The sequence below is a fragment of the Choristoneura fumiferana genome, chromosome 17 (genome assembly GCF_025370935.1).
Source record: "Choristoneura fumiferana chromosome 17, NRCan_CFum_1, whole genome shotgun sequence".
In the NCBI taxonomy this organism is placed as follows: Eukaryota; Metazoa; Arthropoda; class Insecta; order Lepidoptera; family Tortricidae; genus Choristoneura; species Choristoneura fumiferana.
In genome coordinates this window covers 9,273,929-9,287,545 of record NC_133488.1, presented here as the reverse complement: position 1 = coordinate 9,287,545, position 13,617 = coordinate 9,273,929, and the positions used below count along the sequence as shown (strand labels likewise).

At 36.2% G+C, this 13,617-nt stretch overlaps 2 protein-coding genes across 4 annotated transcripts; one reads left to right on the top strand and one right to left on the bottom strand.

The window, feature by feature from the left end:
- The first annotated feature begins 2,477 nt into the window (after positions 1-2,477).
- Positions 2,478-8,975, top strand: LOC141437295 (ribonucleoside-diphosphate reductase large subunit-like). Of its 2 annotated transcripts, XM_074100567.1 has the most exons (5): positions 2,478-2,678; positions 3,833-3,921; positions 5,369-5,546; positions 6,156-6,355; positions 6,889-8,975. In XM_074100567.1, the coding sequence occupies exons 1-5, from the start codon at positions 2,639-2,641 to the stop codon at positions 8,788-8,790; spliced, it is 2,409 nt and encodes an 802-aa protein (XP_073956668.1). In that variant the 5' UTR covers positions 2,478-2,638; the 3' UTR covers positions 8,791-8,975. The 2 variants fall into 2 exon arrangements, with proteins under 2 accessions (XP_073956668.1, XP_073956669.1); XM_074100568.1 differs by lacking the exons at positions 2,478-2,678; positions 3,833-3,921 and adding an exon at positions 4,993-5,095.
- A 1,708-nt stretch (positions 8,976-10,683) lies between these two features.
- Positions 10,684-13,611, bottom strand: LOC141437300 (uncharacterized). Of its 2 annotated transcripts, none has more exons than XM_074100574.1 (6): positions 13,529-13,611; positions 13,123-13,451; positions 12,897-13,043; positions 12,397-12,493; positions 12,115-12,313; positions 10,684-10,861 (listed from the first exon to the last, which is right to left on the bottom strand). In XM_074100574.1, the coding sequence occupies exons 2-6, from the start codon at positions 13,410-13,412 to the stop codon at positions 10,785-10,787; spliced, it is 810 nt and encodes a 269-aa protein (XP_073956675.1). In that variant the 5' UTR covers positions 13,413-13,451; positions 13,529-13,611; the 3' UTR covers positions 10,684-10,784. The 2 variants fall into 2 exon arrangements, with proteins under 2 accessions (XP_073956675.1, XP_073956676.1); XM_074100575.1 differs by having other exon boundaries at positions 13,123-13,362; positions 13,529-13,603.
- Positions 13,612-13,617: the final 6 nt, after the last annotated feature.

Sequence of the window (13,617 nt, the reverse complement as noted above, 5' to 3'; positions counted from 1 at the left end):
TCTTAGTTAATTTAAGACCTTACGATGGAGCAAATAATATGATATTATGAAAAAACAACATAAATAAGAGAATATACAAGATGTACCGCACCGCACGCACAATCATTCAGCAAGCATTCAGCCATGTGGTTAAATTTGCTGGAAAGGCCCTGTTTATAAATCACTACTAGACGGAATTGATACTGTAAAACGATTGTAGTACATTCAGTGTCTTTTTATCAATATCAAGAAACGAACTGCACAGACTAAACAGGGCCGAAAAAGTCACATTGACAAGTAGTGTTGTTAGGAACAGTCGATATTATCGATATTGTAACAGCAGTAGTGTTGTGCTTTTTTATCGATATATTGTCAAAAAACGGCACGTAGTGGTGCGCTTTTTATTAATTAAATGATCGAATTAAAGAAAAAAAAGTTGTTTTTTCTTAATAATAATTTATTTTCATGTCAGGATCTGTTTTTCTTTACATAGGTAAATACAGTTTCACGTTACACAATTGTATTGTAGTATTGTATTGTATTGTGCACTGCACAGCACTGGAAGGCTGTGCATGTAAAATATTCCACACTGGGCAACTCCAAAGCTGAACCTGAAACAAAGTTAAATTTAGCCAGTAGCTTACACTAACTTATGCAAGATAAAATAAAATTGGTATGCACAATCCAATTTTTGTCATATTGCAGGTCAATGACCTATGTTTACCTAGACAACTTTCTTACAATTTCTTGCCTTATTGTCAAATATGTCTTTACTTGTCAATGAATGAAATGAAATGAAGGTGATCTTGGAGTTAGTTGACAATACATAATTTTGTATACCTCTGATAAACAATTACTTGCCATGCCAATGTAATGAAACTAATTCTGTATTTTTACCCGATTCTGGTGAAGCCCAAGGGCCTTATATTTTGATGTATGTATGCATAATTGGTTCTATTCCTCTAACTACTAAGCAGCTCAACCTATTTTTAACCCCTAACGCAAAAAGAGGAGTGTTATTACATGAAGTGTACATAAACACAGACAATATACAGAAAAAATGATCAAGTGCGAGTGGACTCATACATGAAAGGTTCCGTAAACAGTTCAATAAAAGTTTTTCTGAAAATTCTTCTAATATAAGTATTTTTTTTTGCTGACTGTACTATATGGAAAATTAACTATACATCACAAGATTTAACACGAGTTGTATTTTAACACAGTAGGTTCGCTATGTTGAAGTAGGGATCTCCAATGCGGATCAATTAATTTCCAAATATCCCTAACGGAATAATTTATAATAGCGCCTTAGAATTAATGTCTTCTTGTACAATGCATCTGAATATTATACGTATAACCTATGTTGATACGTAAAAAATTTTAAGATAACTATGTACCTATGTACTTAGTGGTATTTTTAGTATCTTAAGTTTGAAAAAACAGAGTATAAACTTTTTGCAAAGTCAGTCTTATGAAACTAAGAAATTTTTAACCATAGTTAATTTGTATACTTGTGTCATGTACTATGAGAAGTTTTGAATGCCAAGGCTAAATGTAAGTCTTTTTCAGTACTGCCGCCATAAAGGGCAGTAAGTAGTTGAAAGTAGATAATTGGCGACAAATGTGCCTGTGTTAGCAAACTATAAAAAAAATTATCTCTTCGAAATGCATGACATCTCCCCATACAGTAGGTTTTTTTCTACTGATTTTGAAAATAAAGAGTGGCTACTCTGAACCCATCTTAAATGGAAATCCTTCAAGGCTACTACGAAAATCGAAGTCGAAGTTCGGCGCGTCTTCCCTCTCGCTTTTATCAAACTCGTGTAACTGTCAGAGAGACTGCACAACAAGAAATTTAGTTTCGGAATACCACTGCTTGCGGTGCCCTATTTAATTGCCAATGTACGTATTAATTAGTATGCCTGTATCCTGTTTCTTATAATGCACTTAGGGCTACTACGAAACTTGAAATCGAAGTTTGTCGTGAATCCCTCACACTTACACTACTTAATTCGAAGGAGAGGGAGCACGAACAGCTTCGGTTTAGAGTTTGTAAGCCTTGTGGCCCTATAACGAATGAAAATGAACTTTGTATGTTGCCGTTAATGCTGAGCTTACGTCATTTAATACGCAAGTGAAAGGGACAGTGCAATTCGAACTTCGATTTGCGAGTTTTGTAGTAGCCCATCTACACTGCGGGCCATTCCGTACTTTAATAAGTTCGTGTCGTTCCGTCTCTCTGACACATACTATTTAATACGAGAGTGAGAGGGACGGTACGATACGAATTCCGATTTTCCGCAGTAGGTTAGGCCCTCTGCATTAATAAACTTGGCAGAGGCATGGAGCTTTGAGTAGGTCCCAAAACCTTAACATAAACCTTAATTATGTGCAACAGCCCTTAACATGTACATCACAGACAAACAAAAGTAAATACATAATAGTCATCAAATAGTCATATTTAATGATATCTGTGGTCTCCTTTCTTTTTTCATTTCACCACCAATTCCCGCCAAATTTGTTGTCAAGCAACGCACGCACACGCACGGCGTATATCACGTCCGTTGATCATCTTTCATTGGTATTCTTGAACAGAAATAAGTTTATTCTGGTTAATTTCTGCTAATTACTTATATTTGGTTTCCTGCAGACTGTCAACATGGTTGGGAAGTCGAATAAATTATATGTTCACAAGAGAGGTGAGTTCTTATCTATTCCGTCGTTAAGTACCTTTATAACTGGTGCAGAGTAAAATCACATCCTTAGAACATTACTTGCTATTATTTTAGTTCGATTTTACCCCTGTCTTTATTAGGTAAAGAAAATAATGAAACGCCTGATCAAACTAGATCACTAGACAAACAGACACCGACCACAGGGGACTCCAATTATCTAATTCTAAACTACTTCAATAGGGACTTGAAAACCCCGCTATACTATTTGTTTTTCCGTAATTTTGTAGTCACTATAATGTCAGGTACATACAGTAGTCAGCTATACCAATTGAGAGAACAAAGACATTGTTAAGATAGGTTGTCTAGACTTGTTAAGTCATTCAGTATAGGATAATCGCCCCTTTCACCAAAGCGAAGAAACAAATCTTCCATTTATAATTAAATGAAACTAGACCCCGACGCTTCAGCTACCCCAGTCGCCCCCCTTAAAGCTGGTGCTGGGTATATAAGGAGACTTAGTGACTCAAGTGAGCCTACCATCTGCTTATAGTTGATAAACTGTAGTACTGCACTTGGAATTGTGTTTTGTAAATATGTGCTATTGTTGAGTTCCTCTAGCAAGATAAAATTTACAGTAAACCTTTGTCTGCTACATTTACATTGTATTGCTTGCTATGTTTGAAACAAAAACAAATTCACACACATAAAATTGCTACATGTGTAATAATTTGATGTTTTAAACAGTTCAAAGAAAAACGTAATGAAGGTTGCTCATACTCCTTTTTTTTCAAGTGGTATTTTTAAATTGAAACATTACATACAATTCTGTTGTTGTGAATTTTAACTCGTATTTGAATGTGAATGTAAACTCATATATTTTATTTCTTACTAATATCATAAATGTGTAAGTAACTGTTTGTCTGACTGTCACCTCTTCACACATAAACTGCAGAACCAATTCCAATGAGATTTGGTATGGAGATAGTTTGAGACCTAGGAACATGGGATAGTTTTTATCCAAAAAAATTACATAGTTTCTGCAGGATAGCAATAAATTAAGTTTTGGCAGACAAGTAATAGCTAATAGCAAGTAATTACTATGTAAAGAACCTTTCATTTATGTGTACTGTTTGTCCTGTATCTAATGTTGTATTGTATTGTAACATATATTTTTGCAGGTGGCAGAGTAGAAGAAGTCCACATTGACAAGATTACATCTAGAATCAAGAAGCTCTGCTATGGACTAAACATGGATTTTGTAGATCCTGTAAGTATTGGTGTATTTTGTTGGCAGATACCTTACCATTACTATTCATTATTCAGTATTAACTTGCAATAATAATTTATAACAGCAGACTTGGGATCTGTAATATTATTAGGATAACCTACCGTTGAAAAGGATTCAGTCCAGGGAATACTTAATCCATCCTGCTGCCTTTTGGGTAATTTTGTTTAAGTACCCTTTGCTAGAAGATGAACGAAATGATGCAGTCACTAAAATTGGCCAGTCACAAACTATTAGTTCCACGGCATTAGGCAGGACGTTCCATGGGTTACAGAATATTGGCAAAATAAAAAAGGGATTAAGTTTAAAACGGGATTATTATCCTACACTTTTTTGTTGTGTTATTTTGATCATACTTGCATTGATTTTTATCTGAATTGAATTGTCACCCTTGTCACTACATCCTTACATAATTATTGGGTTTGACCACACAACCCTCAAAGGTTTGTTTGTTACTTTGTATGTTTTGTATTCACACCTTAACTAGTTAATTAACAGAACCGATTGCCATGAAATTTTGCATGTATTGAGGGTGCGCTATGAACGAATTCTTTGTAGACAAAGTGCCAGATATTTTCCAACTTTCAAGTAAATTTTTACTAACACAACCAACCACTGCAACCTAAACAATGTAATTAAGAAATGAACTAAAATAATTTCCTTGCTCACCCGCGACCTTACGATAGCTAAGCTTATGCAAAATACGCGTGTTCATGCAGTTCCCCCACCTCCACACTGTAAGAACACACAAATCACACACCTATCTATCACCACCACCACACCACACTGACGTGTTTGACTAATAGCCGTAACAGACGAACGAACGGTCCGGCGGACCCATCTTTTAGAATGGGATATCCATACCACCATCTTACTCTAACAGACAGTTGTGGATAAAGGTCTAATTTTAGCAATGGTAGTTAATAAAACACGCCTTGACAGTAAATAAATAAAAAATCAAGGTAGATTTGTAGGATGGTTAAAATTTATTAATTTTTTGTGGGTAGTTTTGTTTTGTTTGAGAAAAAATATAAGTGGGTACTTGGGGAGTTACAGTGACAAATTAAAACGGTGGTTGTGGTTTGTTAGTCTAACAACTGGTAGCATGGTGTATGGTTGTGTTACTCTGAAGATGAGCTCTGGTTGAGTTCGAAACGTAAGTGTGGTGTGGTGATAGATGGGTTTGTGTGATTTGTGTATGTTCTTGCAGTGTGGAGGTGGAGGAACTGCATGTACACGCATATTTTGCAAAAGCTTAGCTATCGTAAGGTCGCGGGTGAGCAAGGAAATTCTTTTAGTTCATTGATATGGATCTCCGCAAAGTAACCCTGATTCAATAAATTAATGTAATTAAGCACATTTGAACCCTCTGTCATTGAAATAGAGTCGTTTTTTGTGCATTTTTTAACTAACCCCCATTTTACAACAGGTATCCATAACACTGAAGGTCATAGGTGGTATTTACTCTGGTGTGACAACGGTGGAGCTGGACAACCTGGCTGCGGAGACAGCAGCAACAATGACTACTGATCACCCTGATTATGCTGTGCTGGCAGCCAGATTGGCTATATCTAATCTACACAAAGAAACTAAGAAACATTTTTCAGGTAAACATGTAATGGTTTCTCTTTATGTCTGATGGTATTGGTGATTGCAGCCTGTTATAAAAATTATGTCCTACCATAGTTGTTATACAAACTCTTAAGACTATTATTATATATTATACTATCCACTAATATTATTAATGCATAAGTTTGTAAGTCTGTTTGTTTGTTACCTCGTCACGTCTAAACCGCTGAACCGATTTAGATGGAATTCGGTACACAGATAGTTTGAGTCCTGATGAATGAAATGGGATAGTTTTATCCTGGACAAAAACGCTCCCGCGCGATAGCAATTAACTAATTCTACGCGGACGGAGTCGCGGGTAACGGGCTAGTTATAACTATTATTGATAAGGATCTTTATATTTTTCATAAAGATAACTCGTTTTCTCAACAGTTTCTACCTACTGATAAAATAATAGGTAGTTATTATTATATTTAGTTTGTTATATTATATTTTTTTTCTATGTCTATTAAGCTTCATGTATGAAATTTAGAGTTATAAAAGAAATTCATTAGGTACACATGCACAAATACAATATGTTAGAACTATGAATAGGATATTGAGTAAAATAAGAAGTGCCTCTAATCACACGTCTATTATTATTTCAGATGTGATAACTGATTTATACAACATAGTCAACAAGCACACAAAGAAACGTTCACCCATGATTTCAGACTTTCATTATGATATAGTAATGAAAAACAAAGAGAGATTAGACTCTGCTATTGTTTATGACAGAGATTTCAAATATAACTATTTTGGATTCAAAACTTTGGAAAGATCATATTTGCTGAAGATAGACAATAAGGTAAACAAACATTAATTTTAATATGGTATTTGACTATTTTGTATATGTTTTATAAATTAAAACTAAACAGTGCCTGTTATCGAATAGAGAAACAATTATTAAGCTACCTTTACAAATCACAATGTTATAAAGGTTTGAAATTCAAGATTAGACAGAGAATGACATACTGGCATGTGACGTCACACGCCAGTACCTCCATACTTGCTGCATAGAGAAAAGCGTTTGAGAAAGAGATATGTATATAGATTTTTCAATAAATCACTATAAATCCAATTTTCAACTGATTTAAGTTTTCTCTTCGCTACTGTCTGTATATCTATATTTTCATAATAATATTAAGAAATGGCAAATTCAGGAGTTGTCAAATACCATATTCTTTTGTAATCTATATGCCATGACCTCAGTTTAAAAAATATTTTAAGTGTCCCACTGCTGGGCCAAGAGCATGCTTCCTGCCATTAATTTGATATAATATGCATCAAAATCATCTTGCCATTTCATAAATTTATTAATATAAATACTTTAATTTACAGGTAGCAGAAAGGCCTCAACATATGCTTATGCGAGTTTCAATTGGTATACATGGTGAAGATATTGATGCAGCCATCAATACTTACAATTTATTATCTGAAAAATATTTCACCCATGCCAGCCCAACCCTGTTCTCTGCCGCGACGCCCCGGCCGCAGCTGTCGTCGTGCTTCCTCATTGCAATGAAGGATGACAGCATTGAAGGCATTTATGATACTCTCAAGCAGTGTGCCCTTATCTCAAAATCTGCAGGTGGCATTGGCGTTCATGTACATTGCATTAGAGCCAAGGGAACCTATATTGCTGGAACAAATGGTGTATCCAACGGACTGGTGCCCATGTTAAGAGTTTACAACAACACAGCTAGATATGTTGATCAGGGAGGAAATAAACGCCCAGGAGCCTTTGCAGTATACTTAGAGCCATGGCACTCCGACATATTTGAATTTTTAGATTTGAAGAAGAACACAGGTAAAGAAGAAGTACGGGCTCGAGAGCTGTTCTATGCCTTGTGGATACCAGATCTGTTCATGAAGAGGGTTGAAAATAATGAAAACTGGAGTCTAATGTGCCCACATGATAGCCCTGGCCTGGCAGATTGCTGGGGAGACGAGTTCCAAGCTCTGTATGAGAAATATGAACAAGAGAACAGATTTGTAAAACAAGTAAAGGCACAGCTACTATGGAAAGCTATTATAGAATCCCAGGTTGAAACAGGAACACCTTTCATGCTCTACAAAGATGCTTGTAACAGGAAAAGCAACCAACAGAATCTGGGAACAATCAAATGCAGTAATCTCTGCACTGAAATAGTAGAGTACACTTCCCAAGATGAAGTGGCAGTGTGCAATTTGGCATCTATAGCTCTAAATATGTTTGTGAATGAAGACAAAACTTACAATTTCACTAAACTTAAAGAAGTGACTAAAACAATCACTCACAATTTAAATAAAATAATTGATGTGAACTTCTACCCAGTTCCTGAGGCTAGGAATTCAAACATGAGGCACAGGCCAATTGGCATTGGAGTTCAAGGCTTGGCTGACACATTTGTTCTCATGCGCCTGCCCTATGAGAGTGAGGCTGCTGTGAAACTTAATCAGCAAATCTTTGAGACCATCTACTATGGTGCATTAGAATCAAGTTGTGAATTGGCTAAGGAGTTTGGTACTTATGAGACTTATGAGGGAAGCCCTGTAAGCAAAGGTATATTGCAGTATGATATGTGGAACAAAACACCAACTGACTTATGGGACTGGGCAGCACTCAAAGAAAAGATTGCACAGCATGGTGTCAGAAACTCCCTATTACTGGCTCCAATGCCTACTGCTTCTACTGCACAAATTTTGGGGAACAATGAATCGTTTGAGCCATTCACATCCAACATTTACCAAAGAAGAGTTCTGTCTGGTGAATTCCAAGTAGTGAATCACCACCTGCTCCGTGACTTAACCGAAGCTGATTTATGGGATGAAGATATGAAGAATTTGATAATTCACAACAATGGGTCTATTCAAAATATAGAGGCTATTCCTAAGGAAATAAGGGAGTTGTATAAAACTGTTTGGGAAATATCTGTGAAAACTACTATTCAGATGGCTGCTGATAGAGGCGCGTTCATTGATCAAAGCCAATCATTCAACATTCACGTTGCGGAACCCAACTACGGCAAACTAACGTCCATTCATTTTTATGCATGGAAAATGGGACTGAAAACTGGCATGTATTACCTGCGCACCAAGCCCGCTGTCAATGCCATTCAATTTACTGTTGATAAGGCAAAAGCTAAAGGAGGAAGAATGGTCAATGGAAATGGAATCTCAACTGAAAAAGACGAAGCCAATATGGCTGCCATCACCTGCTCTTTACAAAACAAAGATGAATGCTTAAGTTGTGGGTCTTAAAGATGGATGCTTAAACAGTTTTTTTTAATATGTCACATAGGTTAAAAGTAATGATAATGAATGTTGTTTGTTGAGCAAATATTTTTAAATGAGTAGATTTCCTAATTATGGTAAGGACCACTAATATAAATAAGTTTAAAATTATGGCTATTTTATAAATTAATAAACAATATTTTTTTTTCAAACATTTTTCTTTTTAATGTTATCCTTATCCTTAAGCAGAACTGACCAGTGAAATATCAGAGTTGAAAAGACACTTATCAATTACCCCTTTATTAGTATAGATTCATATCACAGAACTATATGCCACCTGATGCATTGTAGTTGAGAATACATACATAAAAATTAATAGGGTAATAGCACCAATCATTGACGTGTCAAGTACAGTAGTACCCCTAGTTATTGTCAAAAATGATTCAAATGCCTTTCTTTCTATTATTGGTTCGTTCGTGTCCATGGCATGACATGCCATCACCCTGACATGGACCTTGAATCCTATCCTACTAATATTATAAATGCGAAAGTTTGTGAGTGAGTATGTTTGTTACTCTTTCACGCTGAAACGGCTGGACGGATTTGGATGAAATTTGGTATGTAGATAGCTGTACATCTGGAATAAAACATAGGCTACTTTTTATCCCGATATTCCCACGGGATAGGGATAAAATCTCGAAATATCAACCGCTGGGCTTAGTCATGAAATTTGATAAGTACGTAGCTGGACGTTTGAAATAACACATATGCTACTTTTTATCCCACGGGATAGGGATAAAGTCTTGAACTAATAACCGCTGGGCTTAGAGCCCTGAAATTTGGTATGTAGATAGCTGAACATCTGGAATAAAACATAGGCTACTTTTTATTCCGATATTCCCACGGGATAGGGATAAAATCTCGAAATAACAACCGCTGGGCTTAGAGTCATGAAATTTGATAAGTAGGTAGCTGGACGTTTGAAACAACACATATGCTACTTTTTATCCCACGGGATAGGGATAAAATCTTGAACTAATAACCGCTGGGCTTAGAGCCCTGAAATTTGGTATGTTGATAGCTGGAAATTATGGAATAAAACATAGCCTACTTTTTATTCCGATATTCCCACGGGATAGGGATAAAAACTGGAAACAACGAAATAACAACCGCTGGTTTATAGTCATGAAATCTGGTAAGTAGGTAGCTGGACTTCTGGAATAACACATAAGTAGTCTACTTTCTATCCCGATATTCCCACGGGATAAAATGTTGAAATTTCAAACGCTGGGTTTAGTCTTGAAATTTTGGACAGTTGTTCGTGAGGAAACCTGCACAACCCTGCAAAGGTATTCAATGGTATGTGTGAAGTTCCCATCCCGCATTGGGCCCGCGTGGGAACTACGGTCCAAGCCCTCTAATTCTGAGAGGACGCCTGTGCCCAACAGTGCCCAGCAGGACTAGGATAGACTGGGATGATGATGATGATGATGTTCTTAACACAAAACCCTCAACCTACCATACCATGTTATTTTATTTTGAAAAAATTACTTTCTGCCAAGTTTCTTGCGGCGCATTCTTCTTGGCAATGATGGTCTTTCCGAAAGCGCTGGTAGTTTAAAAAATGAGATGTAAAAGTGCCCATTGCGGCCTATTTACTGAATAAATGATTTGAATTTGAATTTTGCATTTGATTTTGGATAGGGAAAAATTTTGAAACTTCAGCACTGGGTTTAGAGTCTTGAATTTTGTACAGTTATTCACAACAAAACCTCAATGAAGACCACGATATAAATATTGGAAATTTCCAGGGGAATTTTGTAAAATCCCGAAAATTTCAATTGCAGCTAACACACCGAATAGTTTACGCGTGCGAAGCCGCGGGTAAAAGCTAGTAAATAATAAATTGAAACCAAAGAGCCAATTTCAATAATTTATTGAATCATCAATAATATAAATACAATGTCATTGATTATTATCATTATAATTAACACCTACTACATATAAAATTAAGTTACCTGTTAGTTTTTCCTGTAACTTCTTAGAATTGGGTAAATTATGTCTAGAGCTTCGTGAATATCATTTCTCGTCTTTCCTCCTGAAATTTGAAATGTGTCAATTACTGGAAATTACCCATTGTCTATGAAAAATTCGTTTATAATATCCTGCGGGAATTATGTAATTTTTTTCCGGGATGAAACTAACCCACATTATATCCTTGCTAGATTCTTAAACTATTTCATTACCAAATTTCAATTAAATTGGTTCTGCGCCTACGGTTTAAGCGTGAAAAGATAGAAAGTAAAGTTACTTTCTCAATTATAATGCTAGCCGTTACCCGCGACTTCGTCTGCGAAGAATAAGTTTACATAACACTATAACTACAATTTTCTGCGATACAAACTAACCTGAGATTCAGCAATCTATTCGTCAGCGGCCGATCGTAAAATCCGCTAGATCACGAAATTCCTAGGCATATCGTGAAATGGCGCCATTTCATGAATTGGCTAAGGGACATCCGCCATATCGTTAAAAACTCACCGTTTAAGAGCGTTTATACTGCTGAGGTGGCAATTTTTCATTTTTTTCTCGATTCCATAAAAATTGAAGAAAATTAAAAATGTGGTATGAAAGAATTGTTCTTAATACATATCTACTTAATACCTTTCAATGAGCAATTCTTGTATATATATATATATATATATTTCGGGGATCTCGGAAACGGCTCCAACGATTTTGATGAAGGTTGGTATGTAGGGGTTATTGGGGATAAAAAATCGATTTATCTTGGTCTCTGGGAAAACTGTTGTTACCGAGTTTCAGCCCGAAAGCTCGGTCGCCCAGGTACTAAAAGTTAATGTGCCTACTCCAATTATTCGTGATACTTTTATATTCTTTAAAAACGAAAAATGTTTATTAACGGTCGTATATGGTCGACGTATCGTATTGTTTCTCAGGCATATCGTAATATGCCTGGCGAACGTTTAGGCATATCATGAAATGGCGCAATTTTACGATATGCCTAGGAATTTCGTGATCTGGCGGATTTTACGATTGGCCGCCGACATATACCTACACCAAATTCGTTCAGCCGATTAGGCCTGAAAGATTAATACTTAATCACAAAACTTTCGCATTTATAATATTAGTAGAACTAGCTGCCTGCAACTATTTGCATTCCATAGGAACTTTGCACTTTACTGGTAATGAAACATACCCACATGTGGGCTTGTACTCATACATACACATAATGTGGGCATGTATATGTAAATTTTGACTGTGCAGGCCGCAGCTGGTGCTACTATTTATTCCTAAATAAGACAGCAAATGTGCAGTGCATTTTTGATTTACCTGTGAAAACAATCTTTCCATTAACAAATATTAATAAGACTACTCTAGGCCGCACCATCCTGTAGACCAGGCCAGGGAACAGCTCTGGTTCATATGACGTAAATTGCCCATGTGCCTGTTGTAACGCTTCTAATCTTACTGGAAATCTTAAATCTCCTGTTGCTATAAAATTTTGAATTTTAAAATCCAAAAACTTAGCCTGCAACAACAAGTCTTCAATCAAACATGTTAGCTTCAAAAAAAAAATTGTGTATGCTCTCTGTTCTGCATGGTAAAACTCACAGGAAATCCAAGCTTATGAATGATTCTTGCAAATTTCCTAGCTGCTAGATAAGAATCATGTTCATTTCTTGCTCCAGTGCATACTATTTTTCCAGACCTGAAACAAATTTACTAGTGACAAAAAAAGTATTTTTTTTAAGTACCTATAAATAAATAAATATCACGGGACAATTCACACCAATTGACCTAGTCCCAAAGTAAGCTTTGCAAAGCTTGTGTTATGGGTACTAAGCAATGGATAAATATAATTAAATAGATAGATACATACTTAAATCCATATTAAACACCCAAGACCTGAGAACAAACATTCATATTTTTCATACAAATATCTGCCCCCACACGGGAATCAAACCCGGGACCTCAAGCTTCGTAGTCAGGTTCTCTAACCACTAGGCCATCTGGTCGTCATACAACCTATGCCTTAAGTGTGATCAGATAGTCTGAATTTAATTTATTTAAGGGCTATCACTATTAATAAGTTACATAATAAGTAAAACAACCTGAAAACAAGTGCTGTTACTCGAGGTTCCAATATTTTCATGACTACTCCTTGAAATCTAGCAGGATTGTATTCAGAAAATCGTGTTCTACAATAAATATCTAATAATTTCAATTCACAGCCCAAACTGACTGTTGAAACACAATTTCTGAAAAATAAAAGAAATAAAATTTAAAATGATGTACAGTTCTGTATTTTTCCATGATGGGTTCGACAAAACCACTCACTGAATTTTTATACTATTCTTGGCTTGACTAGTACCACTTGCCATTGGTGTCACAGCGGCCATAGAGCTGTGAGGGTTGGCTTGTGGTGTGAAAGCACTATGGGTTGGAGTGAGTGCCACATCTCCTGATATCCTTGGTGGCGCTTGTGGGGTTGGCACAGATGTCACACTGTTGTCACTGCGGACACTTTCTGGCCTTGGGATTGGTGTGCGAGTCATGTTTCCACTCAATGAGTTTAAACTGTGGGATAGAGCCGGCTGAGTCAGGGGTGGTGGAGGAGGAGAAAACATATCATTCTCAACTAGTGTTGTGCGATTTTCAACATCATCCTAAAAAAAATATTTAAGGTTTCAGAAAATTTTGTCTAGACTTGCAAAGTTTTATACATACTTAAGATAAATCTTACCCAAACAGGTGTTGGGACACTTGGTGTAAATCTTTTAATTGGGTTATTTAGACAGTCTTGTAAGGAAAAATTATTTTCTCTGGTTGGTT